Source organism: Loxodonta africana, chromosome 1 (genome assembly GCF_030014295.1).
Source record: "Loxodonta africana isolate mLoxAfr1 chromosome 1, mLoxAfr1.hap2, whole genome shotgun sequence".
NCBI lineage: Eukaryota > Metazoa > Chordata > Mammalia > Proboscidea > Elephantidae > Loxodonta > Loxodonta africana.
Genome location: NC_087342.1, coordinates 15,596,996 through 15,614,594, shown reverse-complemented (window position 1 = coordinate 15,614,594; position 17,599 = coordinate 15,596,996). Strand labels below are relative to the sequence as shown.

Genomic DNA, 17,599 nt, shown 5'->3' with positions numbered 1-17,599 from the left:
ACTCCTACAAGTTCCAACCACGGAAACCTTTTCTGGTTTATCTGCTGTTCCTGGTTCTGACCTGGTGATTTGCTCCTGTAAAAATTACAGCCTAGAAAACCCTATGGGGCAATTCTACTTTGTCACTTAGGGTCACTATGAGTTGGTATTGATTCAACGGCACCTAACAACAACCTGCTTTGGAACCTTAGCTTAGGCCGTTGTGGATGCACGAAATATATTCTATTCCCTAGTTCTCTCAGCCACTTGACCCTTTCCCATGCTAAATTCACAGGTGCTTCTTCATCATCATCTCCTCTAGGGAGTCTTCCTGAACTAACAGAAACCAGGTTTCCACATACACGTCTGGTTTTCAACTCACTAGTCATTTCCTGAAATTTTTTGTCATTCAGTGAAGTGAATATTTTTGTAATTAATATCCTTTTACAGCAAACAAAACCATTTCTGAATCCCTTTTCTAAGTTACACCATATGCAGGGGATATACGCCTTCCTAAGTTTTTCATACTAACTGAAAACTGTTTCCAAGATGCAATTTTAACTGCTCTCATAAATGGAATACGTGTCCTTCTAAGTGCATGGCTTTACTCAGTGAGTATGATTCCCCAGTCTAAGAGACTGTGTGTTTCCTTTATGCCTACTAGTCCTGGTTCTATTAACAATTACTTGAATTTAGGGCCAGATATTTCACTTTTATGAGCTTTAAATTCCTTATCTACAAATTGGTCATCACTAATCACGAGATCTAAGATTCTATACCTGTGAGCTAATCCCCTGCTGAGACTACCTGACCTCTCCCCTACAACCTCATACATCTTCACTCCTTATCCCAAAAGAAAGTATCGAGTTCTTGTCACTTATTATTAAGGCATTTAGTATAGGGCCAAAGTTTGGATACAACATTGAAAGAGAGCTAGATATATTTAAATGACTGAACAAATCTGCAAATTTCAAGAGTAAGGAATACAGCTGGCGTGTGCCCCATACGGTCTTCAGAGTTCTCCCATGTTTCAGGAGACAGAACAATGAGTTCTGTCCCTCTCTCCTGGGGGAACTGCTGTGTCAATCAAGCCCTTCCATTAGGAGGAGCTCCAAATGCTGGCGGTGTTCCACCCAATGATCTGCTTCCTGGCCTTTCTATCCTAGGAACGAGGGGGAAAACTATTTCTCAGGCCTACCTAAATCTGAGGCAGTCATTCAAGTTGTATGACTTGAATCTCTTTAAATTTATTGAGACTTGTTTTATGGCCCATAACATGGTCTAATGTTGGTAAATATTCCATGAGTGCTTGAAAAGAATGTATACTGTGCTGTTGTTGGGTGGGGTGTTCTATAAATGTCAATTAGGTCAAGGTGGTTGATTGTGTTCTTCAAGTCTTCTATATCCTTACTGATTTTCTACCTACTCTATCAATTACTGAGAAGAGGATATTAACATCTCCAGCTGTACCTGTGGATTTGTCCATTTCTCCTTAAAGTTCTAGCAGTTTTTGCTTCATGTGTTTTGAAGTTCTGTTATTAGGTACATAAAAGCTTAGGGTTGTTAGGTCTTCCTTGTGAATCAACCTCCTTATCATGAGATGAATATATCACTGGTAATATTCTTTGCTCTGAAATCTACTTTGTCTGATATTAATGAAGGTTTTTTTGAATAGTGTTAGCATGGTTTATCTTTTTTCCATCCTTTTAACTTTTTTTTTAACTTATTTGTGTACTCATATTTAAAGTGCATTTCTTGTAGGCATTATATAGGTGGGTCTTGCATTTTTAATCCAATATGACGATCTCTGCCTTTTAATTGAGATGTTTAAACCATTTATATTTAACGTGATTATTGATATGGTTAGGTTTGAGTGTATTATCTTGCTATTTGTTTCTATTTGTCTCAACTGTTCCTTGTTCCCTTTTTCTTCTTTTTCTGACTTCTTTTGGGTTACCTGAGAAGGTTTTATGACTCCATTTTATCTTCTTTGTTGGCTTATTAGCTATAATTCTTTGTTATTTCAGTGGTTGTATTAGGATTTATAGTATATATCTTTATCAGTCTACTTTCAAGTGATATTATACCACTTTATATAGTACAAGAGCCTTAAAATAGTGCAGTTTTACTTCCGGTTCTCCCTTTTGGGCCTTTATGCTACTCTTACACATTTTGCATTTACATATGTCACAAACCCCATACTGCATTGTTATTATTTTTGTTTAAATAATCAATTATTTCTTTTATTTTTTTACTTCCAAGTTCCTTCATTTTAATCCATAAATTCATTAGGTACATTAGCTGCCCTCCAAATTATTATAAATGACATTTTTTAATGTTTCACCACCGCAAAATGTAGGTCACCATTTTTGCAGCCCCAAGAACATTTTCCTCACCACCGTCTGCCCACCTCCAAAGTCAGTATCACATATTTTCTTTTTTAAATCTTGGTATGATAGCACCCTAGTTTTAGGTAGCAATTTCTGTATTAGCTTTACTGGAGTAATAAACATAACATACATAATAAGAATTTAAAGAAAAGGGAACTAAAAATTATATTTTACTTGATATAGAAAGTTCTATACCAGCTTTCTATTGGTTAATATTTGCTTGGTGTATTTTATTCCATCTGTTTATATTCTGTATCATTGTTTTAGAACTGTATCTCTCTTACACCGTGTATACTTAAATTTTGATTAAAAATTGGAAAGTATTTGTATTTTAATTAATGTATTAAACACATTTGCAGTGATTGTGATATACTTGGACTCCTTTCTGCCTTTTTTTTTTTTTTTTTTTGTATTTTCTATTGGCCATAAATTCTCTTTGCTCCTTTTTTTCTTTCTTTCTCTCTTTTGAATTGGTCAAGATTATTTTCCTCTACCAGTATTGAAATTACATATTCTATTTTTATTCTTTTAGTGGCGATTCTTACATTTTCCAACATACATTTTTATTTTTCTAACAACAACAAAAAAAAAAACAAAGCTTAGGTTAATTCCTACTTCTATCCTTATCTCAAGTCAGACAAAGATCTGAGCTCTCTCAGAACTCTCCACTTTGTGTTCAACGGTTCTTCTTATTTGTACACAATACAAAATTGTATGTATCACTCTGTTTTGGCGCGCCGGTGGCATAGTGGTTAAGAGCTTGGCTCCTAACCAAAAGGTCAGCAGTTCAAATCTACCAATGGCTCCTAAATCTACCAACCAACCATATGGGGTGGTTCCACTCTGTCCTATAGGGTCACTATGAGTCAGAACCGATTCAACAGCACCTAACAACAACAACAACCCTGTTTTAGTGTTTCCTGTACTCACCATATCTTCTTGCATCTGATTCCCCCCTTCTGGGTTTATTTATTTTCCGAAAAAGAGGATTTAGGAGTAACCAAAGTTCTAATTTCCTGTATGTCTGAAAATATCCTTACTTTATGCTCACTCTTAAATTATAGTTTAGCTGGGTGTAGAATCCTAGATCACAAAGATTTTCCACTAGAACACTGATGCTCGTACCCCATTCTCAGTCTCTAGATGAAAACCTGTTACCAAGATGACTGCTGTTCCTTTTTAGGTAATCAGGATTTTTTTCTTTATTCTTGATGTTTTCTAGTTTCACTACAATGTTCCTATATTTCTTCATTTCTGGAAAACCCTCAGTCATTATCTTTGAAAAATGCCCTTTTAACATCTTCTCTACTTTATCTCATAATTGTTATTATAATTATGTATCATCCTACCTCTTTTATCTCTCTGGCTGTGATCAAAGAGATTTCCTCACTTTTATATTCCAAATCAATAATTCTCTCCTCATCTCTTTGTATTCTTATTTCATAGTGACTTGTTTGTTTCACATATAGTATTCTTCTTTTACCTCTTTGAGGATTTTAAATATACTTACTTAAACATACTTGTCACACTGCTCTTTTATCTATAATTCTCTGGGTGTGTATCCTTCAACATATTTTAAAGAAGCTTAAATAAGAAAATAATCCTGTATATTTACCCATGCAGTTGCCATTTCCAGTGCCCTTCATTCCTTTGTGTAGATCCATATTTCCATCTGGTATCATTTTCCTTTTACCTAAAGGATCCCCTTTAACATTTCTTGTAATGTGGATCTACTGGTGAAGGATTTTTTCCAGCTTTTGTATGTTGGAAAAAGTCTTTATCTTCCCTTCATTTTTGAAAGATACTTTAACTGGGTATAGAATTCTACGTTGACAGTTTTCTTTTTCTTTCAGTTCTCTACTCAGAGGCTCATCGTCTTCTTGTTTGCCTTGTTTTCAGTGAGAAATACGCTTTCATCCTTATCTTAGTTCATCTATATATAGTATGTCTCCCCCCTGCACCCCCGGCTGCTTTTAAGATTTTCTCTTTTGTCGCTGGTTTTGAGCTATTTGATTATGATATGTCTTGGTGTAGTTTTCTTCCAAGTTCTTGTACTAGGGGTTTAGTCCTAGATCTATGGGTTTATAGTCTCTAACAGATTTGGAAAATTTCCAGCTATTATTGCTTTAAATACTTTTTTCTGCTCTCTTCTTCCCCTTATGAGGACTATAGTTATATAAATATTAGGCTTCTTGAAAGCTGTACTACTCTGTTCTTTTTAAACATTTTTTTCCACTGTGTTTCATTTTGAATACTTTCTATTACTATGCCTTCAAGTACACTTATCTTTTCTCTTTCAGTGGCTAATTTGCTGTTAACCCCATCCAGGTATTTTTCACCTATGGCATTGTAGTTTTCATCTCTAGAAATTCATATGGATCTTTTTTATACCTTCCATGTCCCTACTGAACTTTTTGAATGTTTGGAGTACTGTTAATAATAAATGTTTTTATGTTCATATCTACTAATTCTAATATCTCTGCCAGTGTTGGGTCAGTTTCAATTGATTTTTTCTTCCCCTCATTACAAGTCATATTTCCCTGCTTTTTTATGAGCCTGGAAATTTTTGATTGGATGCTAGACATTGTGGATTTTACCTTGTTGAGTGCAAGGTATTTTGTATTCCTATAAATATTCTTAAGCTTTGTTCTGGGATGTAGTTACCTTATTTGGAAACAGTCTGATCCTTTTAAGTCTTGTTTGGCTGAACCAGAGCCATGTTTAGTCTAGGGCTAATTATTCCCCACTACTAAGGCAAGACCCTTCTCAACACTCTACCAGATGCTCCACGAATTTGAAGTTTTCTGATCTTGCTGGTGGCAACAGGTGCTACTCCAAGCCCTTTGGGAGTGCTGCGTACTATTCCTTCTAATTATTTTGGATAATTCTTCCCCATCCTGGGGTAGTTTCCTTATATGCAACTGCTGATCAATGCTTTGATGGATACTCAAGGGTGACTCTCTGCAGATCTCCAGAGTCTGTTTCTGTGCAGTTTTCTTCATCCTAGTATTCTGTCCTGTGAAGTCTAGCTACCTTGTTTTCCTTAGGCTTTCAGCTCCATCTTCTCAGATCAGGGAGACCACTGGGCTCCACCCATGTTACCCCTCTCTGCAGCGTGATACGGAAGCTCAAGGCAGTAAGCCGGGGCATTCGTAGGGCTCACCTTACTTGTTTCCTGTCTTTTAGGGATCATACTGTCCTTTTTTAGCTGATGTCCACTTATTTTGACAATTGCTGTTTCTTATATTTTGTCTGTTTTTTGAGTTGTTCCACCAGGAGTGAGGGTAAGGGTGGCAAGTAAATCCTGTTCTTGTTTCTTCATTTTGTTCATAAGAAGAAGTCTCACATCGTCCTTCCTGACTACAACTTTTTCTCCTTCCAACTAGTTTGTTCAATTACTTATACTATGACCTTTATTTGATCCCACTTGGACCTTCGGAAACCCTGGTGATGTAGTGGTTAATTAAGAGCTACAGCTGCTAACCAAAAGGTCAGCAGTTCGAATCCACCAGGCACTCCTTGGAAACCCTATGGGGCAGTTCTACTATGTCCTATAGGGTCGATACGAGTTGGATTCGACTCAATGACAACAGGTTTGGTTTTTGGTTTTGGCTGGACCTCCAGTTCATGGAGCCTTCTACTTTCTCCCTATCTATAGCCACTCTTAACTTCATCATTTTCCTTTGTATGCAGCTTAGATTCCACAAGTCATTATTTCAGTAATGCTCTTGTCAATGCCCTCAATACTCCTGCCCCCTCTGCTCATTTAATCCAGCTGATTACATGGTAGATGCTTAATACTTTTTAAAATAAATGGATGAAAAATAAATAAGAAAATAGAGCACATATATTAATTTCTGACAATATATTTGGCTATTTTCAAAGCTAAACAACGAAAAAATTTGCCGTTTTACAGTACTTATGTCTCTTTCATCAGTAGAGACAAAAGTTATACATAAAATTAGGTTATCCTTTATATATAAATATGATTTTTTTCTAATTCGACATTACCTAGGATGAGTACTTGTTTATGTTTTCCCGGTAAAAGACATGGACCTATGGGCTACAACAAAGCCAGGAACAGAAAAATAGACTGTTAGAGGAAGAAGGAAATTTAGAGATCAGCTGTTAATATCTTTCAGTTTTACAGATGGGGAAACTGAGGTTTGAGAAAATAAATGATTTGGTCAAAATATTTTTTAAGCTCATACATATGGTCAATAGTAAAGACCAAAACGAAACCTCATGATTCCAACCCAGTGTTCTTTCTAAATCACTGCAGTGCTGTATTTTCTTGCCTAGGTCTGCTTGTGGCCAGTGCCCTGTGTTTACGGGCAATCTAAATGTGTTTTACTATAGAGTTTGCCCTGGATTTCCAGTGATACCATAAGCTACTTGTTGATGAAGTAACTATGTGACTTCTAGAACAAGGTCATGCAATCTTACAGCACTACTTATAACAGGGGCAACACAGCACACGGATCATATTCTTATACTTAGGTAAAACATTAGTCAGTGATTCTGCCACAAGGGATTGAAAAAGCTCATATCCTCATGCAGCACCTACTGCGCAGAGTCTGACACCAGCTGCGGATTAACTCTATAGATTAACATGTATATAAAATTTAATAAATTAAATCCTAAAATAAAGAAGGACTCACATTCCACTAGAGTCATCATGGTATTATACCCTTGAAAATTGGTTCCCTAGGTCTGGAAAAGGTTTCAAGAAGAACAAGAAGCCTTTTCATTTGGGTACTCTGACTAGACATTGACATCAGCACCGACCTACTGTGTATAGAGCTTAATATTCATGGACGGGGCTAGTGGAAATTAAACACCAGGAGTAACATAAAGCAAACAATGAGCTAAATACGAGTAATGCTGCTTCAGTGTATAAGTTTGAAATTCACACAGAAATCTGTTGAGTAGGGCCAAAATTTGAAAATCTGTTTTAGAGTCAAAATGTCAATATTGAATTAGAGCCAAAATGTAAATTATTTGCAAACAAAATAATATGACTTGATGTTAATTGGTAAGGTGATTATTCTGATATTCAGAAAATTTTTCTAGCTGTCTGCCTTCTGGACACATAATTTGTTTTTCCTGGCCCCCCTGTGGTTGAGTAAGGCCACGTGACTAGTTCTAGCCAATGATACTGTGTCATTTCCAGGATGAAGTACTTAATTGATGGTGGTGTAAGATCCTACAGAGTTATCTTTCTATCTGGGACGAAAACCGGCAACTTTAGAAGCTGGTCCATCAGCCAAAGACCCTGATTCCTTAAGATGAGCAGAGCTCCCTGTCAACCCATTGTGAACATGTAGTGTTAGCAAGAAACGAACTCTTGTTGTTTTAAGTCACTAGTATTGTTGTTTGTTAGAGTCGTTTGTTACCACAGCATAACCTAGCTTATCCTGACAGATACAACTGCTTTCCTTCTCTGGATGGAATTTTCTTTGAGATTGATATTGGTAGGAATCCAGAAACACTGAGATAGGAAAGATCAGGAAAGCACAAGGGAAAGAGGTGTATGGATCCATATAAAGACAAATAAAGACAGATGGAATGCAATTTTGGAAGACCTACTGAATTTTATTATTGTTACTACTACTACTATGGTAATTATTATTATTAGTGTTTTAAAACAACCTGAAGATTAGTGCCATTACATTCTGTGACTCATCCTTGGTGTTGAATAGAGAAACAGAAAGATGAGCGATTATTCTAGCTTTTGGACCTCTCAGGCTAATGCAATAGGCTGATACCATAGTGTGAATTTTGTTCTCTATTTGTATTTTCTCTCTCCCAAGTGGCCAATGCAATTCTTGTACTCAAGGGCCATGTTTTATATTCTTTCCGTGTACTTCTGGAATAGTCATAAGGTTCCATAAATCAAGCCGAAGGCCATCTTCACCTCCTATCAGGGAACTGGCATCAGAACCCACCATTGACTGTCTCCTGGGCTGACTCACAGCAGAGGGATCAATTCTCACATTTTCATTTCCTGAAGCTTCAGGAATGCTTAATGAGAATCATAAGCACGGGGGTGGAGCAGGGCTGAGAGAAGTGCACTTTCAATCAACACTGTCTATGAAACTTTAGTCTTTCTCATTGGCAACCAACTCAGTGAAGCAAACCAAATGAGGGGCATCTTTCGAATTTGACTCATATTCAAAACAAAATGTTTATCAGGACAGGCTAAAAGATGATTGACCCAGGTGTGGTTAGAATCCCTTGCTGAGCACATATGTTGATTCAAGAAAATGGAAAATAACCAAATGCCATATTTGACTTCTTAAAACTACAGGGAAAATGTGATTTTGTTTGCCATTATACCACTGCCTTCAGTATCCTGGGTCAAGGCTTGAGTTTGAATGAACTTGTCCCATGCAGCCCTTTTCTGGAGGGGCTAACCAACACCATTTGAGATTATTTTTTCTATAGCTATGGCAGACAATTTCCTGGACCCGATCTTGCAATGTAGCTCTCTAGAGATAAGGCTTAGCATTAGATGGGGGTATTATACAATGAATGGAGGTGGGTATGAGTACCCTGTTCCCTCTAATTGGTTTCAGTCTCAAAAGCTTGTCTCTTGAGGGCAAGCTGATGCAGCTTAGTGGAAAAAGCCAGATATTCTTTAACTCCTTGGTCTGCTGCTTCAGTTTAATGAGTCCTAAGCAAGGCTTGGGGGGAGGGAGTAAGGGTGCTACATTTACACCACAACTGTGACTGAGCCATCTTCTTGCTGTCAGGGACTCAGATCTTGGTTGATTATATCTATCACTGTGCCCCAAGGAACAGATCCTATATGAATTACTATCCCAAGATTCCAGCATGAATTCCTGTACCTCTTCACTGGCTATTTTGGAGCCATGTCCTATTTATGATAAAGAAAACTGGGACTCTTTCTGCCTTTGTATTGATTACTCGAGTGAGTCCCCAAGTAGGCATGGTTATAAACTATGCTTCCTGCTGCTGCTGAATCTTTATCAAACTAGACTTGAGGGGGCCTGCAGTCTTCTCGAAATCTAGGTAAGTAACCCCAGGGAATTAATATTTTAAACCTATTAAGGACAAAAAAATACCTCATGACACTATCCAGAATCTGCAATGCCCTTTAGAACTTCTGGAGATTCATGAATAGTGTCTCCCAGGAGTTCTTGGTTCTCAGACTCATTATATACTTAGAATGATAACTTGATTTATTTTCAAGAACATCACTATGTGAACTTTGAGGCATGTCTGGCCACACCATAGGTGAAGTCCTCATCACTTCGAAGGGAATCCAAGTTCCTCTAACCTAGGCTAATGCCAGATCAGAAAGGCTTCCTTTGACTTTTGGTGGAGGTTGGGGTCGGGTAGTCTTGGGCATGTGGCATTCCTGGACACCCTCTCGACTCTAATAGAGGCATCAAGGCTGGGGGAGAGGCCGTCTTACCTAGGAGCTCCTACCTTTCCTTATTATAAGACATCTTTCATTCTCCAAGCTTCTTGAGAGTAATGAAGAAAGATTCCTAAAACACTGTGTGTGCTCCTAGCAAAACCTTTTCCCTCCCTCTCCTCCAACATTCAGCACCTCATTACCACTATCTGCCCTGAGACCATCTGGACTGATACACTTATAGTCTTCTCCCTAATTACATTAATCATCAGACTCAGGTCCTTGCCTTACCCCTTCCTTTATCCCTTTTTTTGTTTTATTCTTACCAGAATGTAAGCTCCATGAGGGACAGAGCTCTTGTCTGTTTTTTCACTGCCTGGAATAGTACCTGGCTCACAGAAAATACTCCATAAATATTTGTTGAATGAATGAGCATGACAGATATCTAGTACTTCTTGAGATCAGCTAATTATTAGCAATACCCAATCTCATGTTTTTTTTTTTTTTGATGAATGACCCCCTCATTGACCTCTGAAAGATGTATGGCAGAGCAAGTCCCATAGTCTCTAAGAGTTCAGAGGATTTCTCACAACCTGAATCATCACATTACTTTAGGCATAACCCTTGATACTCCCTCCTCCATATGAAACATTTACTGAAGAGACCAATATGTCCAATGTGACTACTGGGGCTAACCAATCTCAACCTCCCCACCTCTACTACTATTCTTGCTTCCATAAGCATTATTTTATAAGACATTTAGTCCAAGATAAATCAGTTAGCCAGATTTCTGACTATAATAATGACATTTGAGGTCTAGGGCATGTTGGGAAACTGACAAGTGGTGATGGTCTAAGCAATTATCTTTGCAACATCATCGGACTAAGTGGACTAATTACCTTCTCACTTTAATTTCTGAATCATTAATTCCTCAGGAGCAGAAATGTTGGGTTGATGCCTTCTAGAAAGTTATGCACCTGCCTCGTCATACAAGCAACCTTCTGCTGTGCCATTAAACTGGAATGTTATCACTTTTATTCCACAATACCAACCAATCAATTGGCCTTTGTAGGCACCTTTTTCTCTAATGGCCTATATTTCACCTCTATGCCTGCCTGTGTGGTCTTATGGGGTGGACAAAGTAATTCAGGTCATTTTTTGGCCTATATCTATGGCTCTTCAACAAGTTTTTTGGTTGGATAGTCCCAGAAACACCAGGGAAAAAAAAAAAAAAAAAAAGCAACGTACTGGCATAAGAATGCAAGATAAGCCTGAGAGGTCCAAAGCCTCTATTTCTATTGCTAACTTCCAGCTGGTCTTGGAGGTACTTAACTGTATAAGTCAATTTTTATCACCCATTTGCTCCTCTCAGGGCCATGATGCCCATGCAAGTCCTGTGAACCTATGCAATACCTATACTGCTATACTTATGGGTCACTCTTAGATTTCTGCCACTCCAAGGAAATCCAAACCCTGCCTCTATATCAACTATGTTTTGGTCTCCATACCCGCCCTAGTATGTCTCTCCACCATACAGCCACCCAGAAGAACTCAGAGCAATCAACTAAAAAACTCCACATTATGCTTGGGTATAAGGCATCATTGACAGGCAATAGAATTCCTGGGCATCCTTATAAATGGAATAACACTCCTAATTCCACCATCCCGTAAATTCAAAGATAGATATGTAGAAATCTCCTTCCCCATCACTGCTATTTCTGAACCCTCTAAGTTCTCCTGAGACTATCACTACCCATGTCCACACACATTCATGGTAGGCCTGGCTGTATCATCATCCCACCAGTACCCTTGATGGTCATTGGTTAGCCTGGATATAGCACCTGGTGCTTGGAAAACTCCCTCTAGGGCCAGGAAAGGCTTGTAGAGCTGGCAGAAATAGGGTTCAGAGATCTGAGAACCAACTGTATATTTTCCCTGAACTCCCTAATTTGGGAAGTTAGTATTCACAAAGCCCACCAACCACTTTAAGCTGCGGAGAGAGTGAAAGCTGCTACACATTCAGGTGGTCCAGTACAAATAGGAGGGAGGTATGCCGTGGTCTTCCCTGAGCCACTTGGCAACCAGAACTATGGTTTAATCCTTAACTCCTGACTACATTCTTGGTTTTCTAAATTTGTTTCCCTTCCTGGATTATGAATTTAGAATTTACTTGGAGGGCTCTTGCCACATCTTCATAGATTTCCTATTACTGGTCTTCAACATGTTTCCTGTTCAGTGCTAATTACATTGTATGGTACATATTAAGTGCCTAAAAATATTTATTGCATAAGTGAATGGTCGCAATGACAGAATTGTAGGAAGATGTCAGAAAATCAATGGGTTGGAAGACAGATGAAGGCAGTTTTAGAAATTAAATTTATAAAACCTGTGGGCTCCTGCATGATTTAAGAGCATGAAAGCTTAAGGGAGGTAGCGCATTGGGACCCACAGGTTCACTGTCCCAGATGCTCAATGGAAGAGCTCACTCTCTAACCATAAGGGCTTAATGCAGGAATGGAAAAAAACACCAGAAGTGCAAGTACGGGAAAGAAGGATTTTATATTTCATTTCCACGATTTTTTGGTGATATATTTAAATACCTGAGAACATGATTCACCAGCCATCAAATTTAACAAAACCAATCTCATTCTGCTGTGTGCTTTAGAGATACAGAAAACTTTCAATGATCTCTACTAATGGAATGGAAGCGATGGTTCGTATCATCAAAATATCATTACCATTTGCCTTTGGAAAGTATTAGCGTGTTTCTCCCCCAGCAGGTTTGCTTTCATAACGATTAGTTCTAGCTCAGGCTAATATTAAAACAAATTAGCATTTTCTCTGTACAATGTCTGGTAGTAGAAGAGAAATGTGTTCGTTGAAGAAGACACCCACGCAGGGCCTACTATTTGCCACAGTTAATCACCCTTGTGGATAATTCCCTTGCAGCAAGTGGGCCTTTGAACATACCAAAAGACAAAGAGCAACTGTATGTCCTGGGTTTTAATGACCTTGGGGTAGATGCTCCAGGAGAAAGGTATAGCTAGTGTTATGAAAAGTGTTCACAGAAAAAGAACACCAGGCTAGGAGTAAGGCACCTGGGCTTTTAATCCTTGATAACCCAAGGGAGCTCATATAACCTCTCAGTCTCAATTTTCTTATCTATAAAATGTAATAATGACACCTGTTCTGCCTATCTTGGAAACTCTGGTGGTGTAGTGGTTAAGTGCTACGGCTGTTAACCAAGAGGTCAGCAGTTCGAATCCAGCAGGCACTCCTTGGAAACTCTATGGGGCAGTTCTACTCTGTCCTATAGGGTCACTATGAGTTGGAATTGACTTGATGGCAATGAGTTTTTTGGTTTTAGGCTCTGCCTATCTAACAGGTTTACTATGGCAGAGGACAGTATTGGGTTAAAGGGCTTGTAAAAGTGTAAAATGCTATGAAAATGCAAAGCACTGAGAGACAAGCAACAGAATATTGTTGGTACTGCCTTTTCAGGATCTATCTCTCATCCTTATCCCTCAATGCTTGGATCTTGGACTGTGGCTTCCGAAGCATAACAAAAAACAAAACCAAACTGATTACCATCAAGTCAGTTCTGACTCATAGTGACCCTATAGGACAGAGCAGAACTGCCCATAGGGTTTCTAAGGAGTGGCTGGTGGACTCGAACTGCTGACCTTTTGGTTGGCAGCCAAGCTCTTAACTACTGCGCCACGAGGGCTCCCTTCTGAAGCTTACCCCAGTTAAAAAAAATAGTCCCTTTTCTTAAGAATCCTACTCTTCAAGGAGAGCTACTTTGGTAATGCCCAGAAATCCTAATGAATGGACGTATCCTTTCTCAGGTAATACTTTCATCTCAATAGGGATCTTCCAGCTATAATATCTTCACTTAATTGGGTTGTTATGAGTCAGAATCGACTTGATGGCAATGGGTTTAGTTTTTTTTTTTTTTTTTTAATGGATTGGTTCTCAAAGTATGGTCCCATCACCAGCATCAGCATTACCTGGGAATTTGTTAGAAATACAAATTCTTGGGTCCGTCCCAGACCTACTGAATCATAATCCCTGGAGGTGGGCCCCAGCAATCTGTGTTTTAGCAAGGCCTCCAGGTGATTCTGATGCACTCAAGTTTGAATTGCTTTAACTCAAAGGAGCAAAGTAAAAGATTGCATCTGGGCACTGGGACATGCCACTAAGAAATCTTTATTTTTCTGAAGGAGGTAGGGGAAGGCTATGGGACTTTTCAAATCACACCACACAGCTGACTTTTCAGAGCTGGGCCCAGGGTGACATGCTAAAAGCACTACCTGCGCTTTTGTGGGTTGATGTGTTTATCACCAATACTTCTCTCTCTCTCTCTATGAATATGCATATGTACACTCCCAGCATGTCATCAGTGAGGTGTTTTTCCCCCCACCACCCTATTTAAAAATGCATTTCCACCTCTGACACTCCCTCTCTCTTTCTTGTTTTTTCTTCATAGCGTTTATCACCTTCCAATATGCTGTGTTATTTACTTACTTGTTTTGTTTATTCTCTGTCTTCCCCAGCTAGAATGTGAGCTTCACAAAGGAAATGCCTGTTCACTGTTATATCTTTAGCTCTGAGAACTTTGCCTGGCACCTAGTAGGCACTTGGTAAATATTTGTTGAATTAATGAGTGAATGAACCTAAGAGATGAGAAAATACTGGAGTCAGACTGAAAGGCTTGTAAGTATCCTCATTAGCAGTGATGCCATGGCATGGGAGCCTTGCCTCTCTCTAGTTCCGGGCTCTGAGAGAAATCACAATCACAACCACAGGGGTACAGCGCTGCACTATACTGTTTGGCTACCATTGCAAAATGTACTCTCTGGTTTTTCCTAGGAATGGAGATAGTCTCATCTGCTCCTAACTTGGTTGATGGTCTTGGGCAAACTGCTTACCATTTCTGGGTCTTGGTTTCATCTACTGATTGTCATTGATCTCCCAAGTCTCTTGCAGGTATAATTATACCTCTATTCATGTGTTACTTGGTTAACGTCTGTCTCCTCCAAGCTCCGTAAGAACAGGGACTGAGTCTGTATTTAATCACCATTGTATCCCTACCGCCTAGTCCATAATGCCCAGCACTTGCAGGTACTTGATAACTATTTTCTGCATTAACGAATCCCCATGAAAACCAAACAGTTATCTTGGCCTCATCAGCCTGTCCTCTACCCGACCAAGTCAGTTATGTGGATATGGGTGGCAAAGCATCTAGCCTGGCAGGGTGTTCCTGTCATCACAGGAAGAGCAGGACACTAGGTCTGACCATGTGTACAAGGAGAGAGCCCAGGCTGGGCACCTGGGACATTAGCCTGGTGGTCTGAAAAAGAGCATGGCTTCAGGGATTAAAAAAAAAAAAAAAAGAGACCTGAAAATGAACCACGGCTCTGCCGTTTTCTAGCTGTGTGACTCGGTACAAATTATTCAGCGTCTCTTAGCTTCAGCCTTTTCACCTGGAAAGGGCAGGCGGCACTATCTGCCTCTCGGGATCACTGTGAAGTGTAAAGTAGATCCCCTATAACAACAAGTGCCTTCCCAGTAGCTAGTATAAGAAAGGTACTCAGCCAAAGGAAGCCCTCTTTTCTGGTTCTGCCTTCCCTTCCCCTTATGATGTCTTGAAGCCATGAGGTTTCTAATGGTGCCTCTTTTCCTAAAACAATTGGCTTTAGTTTGTTATTGGCAAATGGGTGTTCCCTAGTTAGTCTCCACGGAAGGGGGATAATGATTGGGGTAAAAAGTTTTTCTTAAATTTCGACTTTTTGGAATACATGTTTTTTTTTTTTTGCATGCAGTTTGCCTAGTGAGATTTTGAGATTTGCAACTTGCTATGGGTTAATATCAAAAGGTGTAATTTTGTAAATAAAATTTAACAATTATCATTTAAACATGCTGAGACCTACTATTGAACAGCAGGAGTCTGAACTTTTTGCCAGTCTCTTTTCAGCTGCCTTTGTCTCTCCCTCCACATTGTTCCCTCCCTTCCTGGTAGAGTGAATTACACTCCTGTTCCTGTTCCCTCTGCCTCCCCCCGGCCCCACCCCCCACACTCATCTACTACATATGTTCTTTATTCTAGAAAACCAATTCTGCTGCCAGGCAACCAGAAGACAAAACTGCTGGGGTTGACATGATTCCCATTAGTGACTGCAACTGGAGTGGTGCCGCCATCAGCCAGACGCACATCTGTCCTCAGCCAGAGAGATCTTTCCTGAAAGTGGGCTGGGGTGGGGTGGATTCTCAACAGAACATTAAGGGCCTCAGTACCCAACAGAAAGTCTTTATAAATCAGTGTATATCAACAGCCTGCTTTAGAATCATTTTATTAGAACACATCGGAGAAGGTGACATACGGAAAAAAGACAGCAGCAGTTCTCAGTCATGCAAATGCCCAAGTGAAGGTTCTCCATTGGATTGAAATTCAAGTACAAAGACAGTCCTTTCCTGAGCCAGGTACAATTCCAGAGGATGACACTTTTTATGGAGAGCTTGTTTCCTCGGCCAAGTTCAGAACACTGAACAAGTCACATCCTCACAATAAGATTGTGAGATACATGGAAGTGTAAACTTTTAGAATTTTAAGGAACCCTTTATCCCTCCCTCCCCCAAACCCAGCCAGGGAAGTGAGCACAACCTTGGGACCTCTGAGAAATTAGGTTTAGTCTATTGAAAATTAAGCAGTGGGCCTTAAAAAAAAAAAAAAAAAAGTTAAAAAATGAACTTATGTGTGAAATAGAATCATCTCTGCCTCTTTCCTTGGTCTGAGGGTTCCATGAAGCTTTGTGTTAGGGCTTGGGGCTCTGTCTTGAATGTGTTAGAAGCTGGTGGACTTTTTTTTTTATTATGAAAAATTTCAAACATGTACATGATTGGAGGGAATGATGTAATGAATGCCCATCACCTAGTTTCACAATTATCATCAGATGTTTTATTTATATCCTCGCCCAGTTCCCACCACCCTCCCCAATGAGTTAATTTTCTGAAGTACACAGAAGCTGGGGAGATGGTGGTCTTTGAACCCAGAGGCCTCTGGAGGGAGTGAGGACAGGGAGGAGCTAGAAAAACATGACCAAATGTGGGTAGGTTGAAGCAAACAGAAGATTGGTTGGGGAAGTGGTTGCTGCCAATGTTTGGGAAAGGCTACTGTTAATCCTCATCTCTTCTGCCATAAACCATCCCTTCTTCTTCCTCCCTCTTCCTTATGATTCAGGGAAGGCGAGTTAGATTAGAATGACGGTTTTTTCCAGTTTGAAGGCCACTGACAATAGAAATGTTCAGTCTGGAGAAAAACTCCGGAGACAACTGCGTTCCTTTAAGTAACCTGTTCACTCACACTGCAGACCTGTAGGGCAGCGAGGGCCTGAGTACCTGGTGTTCAGATTGGGAGCTGGGGGAAGTGCCCTGGGCCATGGGGCCTCTCACAGGTCCCTACTGCCCTACCATTTTAGACTTTGGAGGGAAGCTGAGCAACCTCGAATTGCACCCAGAAGAGAAGCAGGGAGGAGCCCCAAGGGGTGAGCCCATGACCCAGGTGGGCAGATTTTGCTTGGAACATGTTGCCCTCTGAGCAAAGGCTGCACCCCACACCAGCCCTGCCAGAGTAGTCTCAAGAGAGGTGGGTGATGGGAGTCCAGGTGGGAGGTCCCAACGGCGGCACGGCTAACCCGGTGAGCTGCAGGGACAAGTCCCAGGCTGCGCGCTATACGTAAGTGGAGAAAGGATCTCCAGGTCCAAGGTGCCACCGAGGAGCAAGGTTGCCATCCTGTTAAGAAAAGGGCCCGGGCTCTGTGATTTGCATATGACTTTGTAATAATCT

At 39.9% G+C, this 17,599-nt stretch overlaps 1 protein-coding gene across 3 annotated transcripts in view; it reads right to left on the bottom strand.

The window, feature by feature from the left end:
• The window catches only part of KALRN (kalirin RhoGEF kinase), a 769,081-nt gene that overhangs the window by 195,047 nt on the left and 556,435 nt on the right, over nt 1–17,599 (bottom strand). Inside the window, exon 34 of one of the 3 annotated variants that reach the window (XM_064292015.1) lies at nt 16,490–17,545. The exons of the other annotated variants lie outside the window; for them this stretch is intronic. Within the exon in view, the coding sequence (XP_064148085.1) occupies nt 17,483–17,545 (63 nt within the window). The 3' untranslated portion in view covers nt 16,490–17,482. Of the gene's footprint in view, nt 1–16,489; nt 17,546–17,599 lie in introns of those variants that run through there. 3 annotated transcript variants of the gene reach the window in all.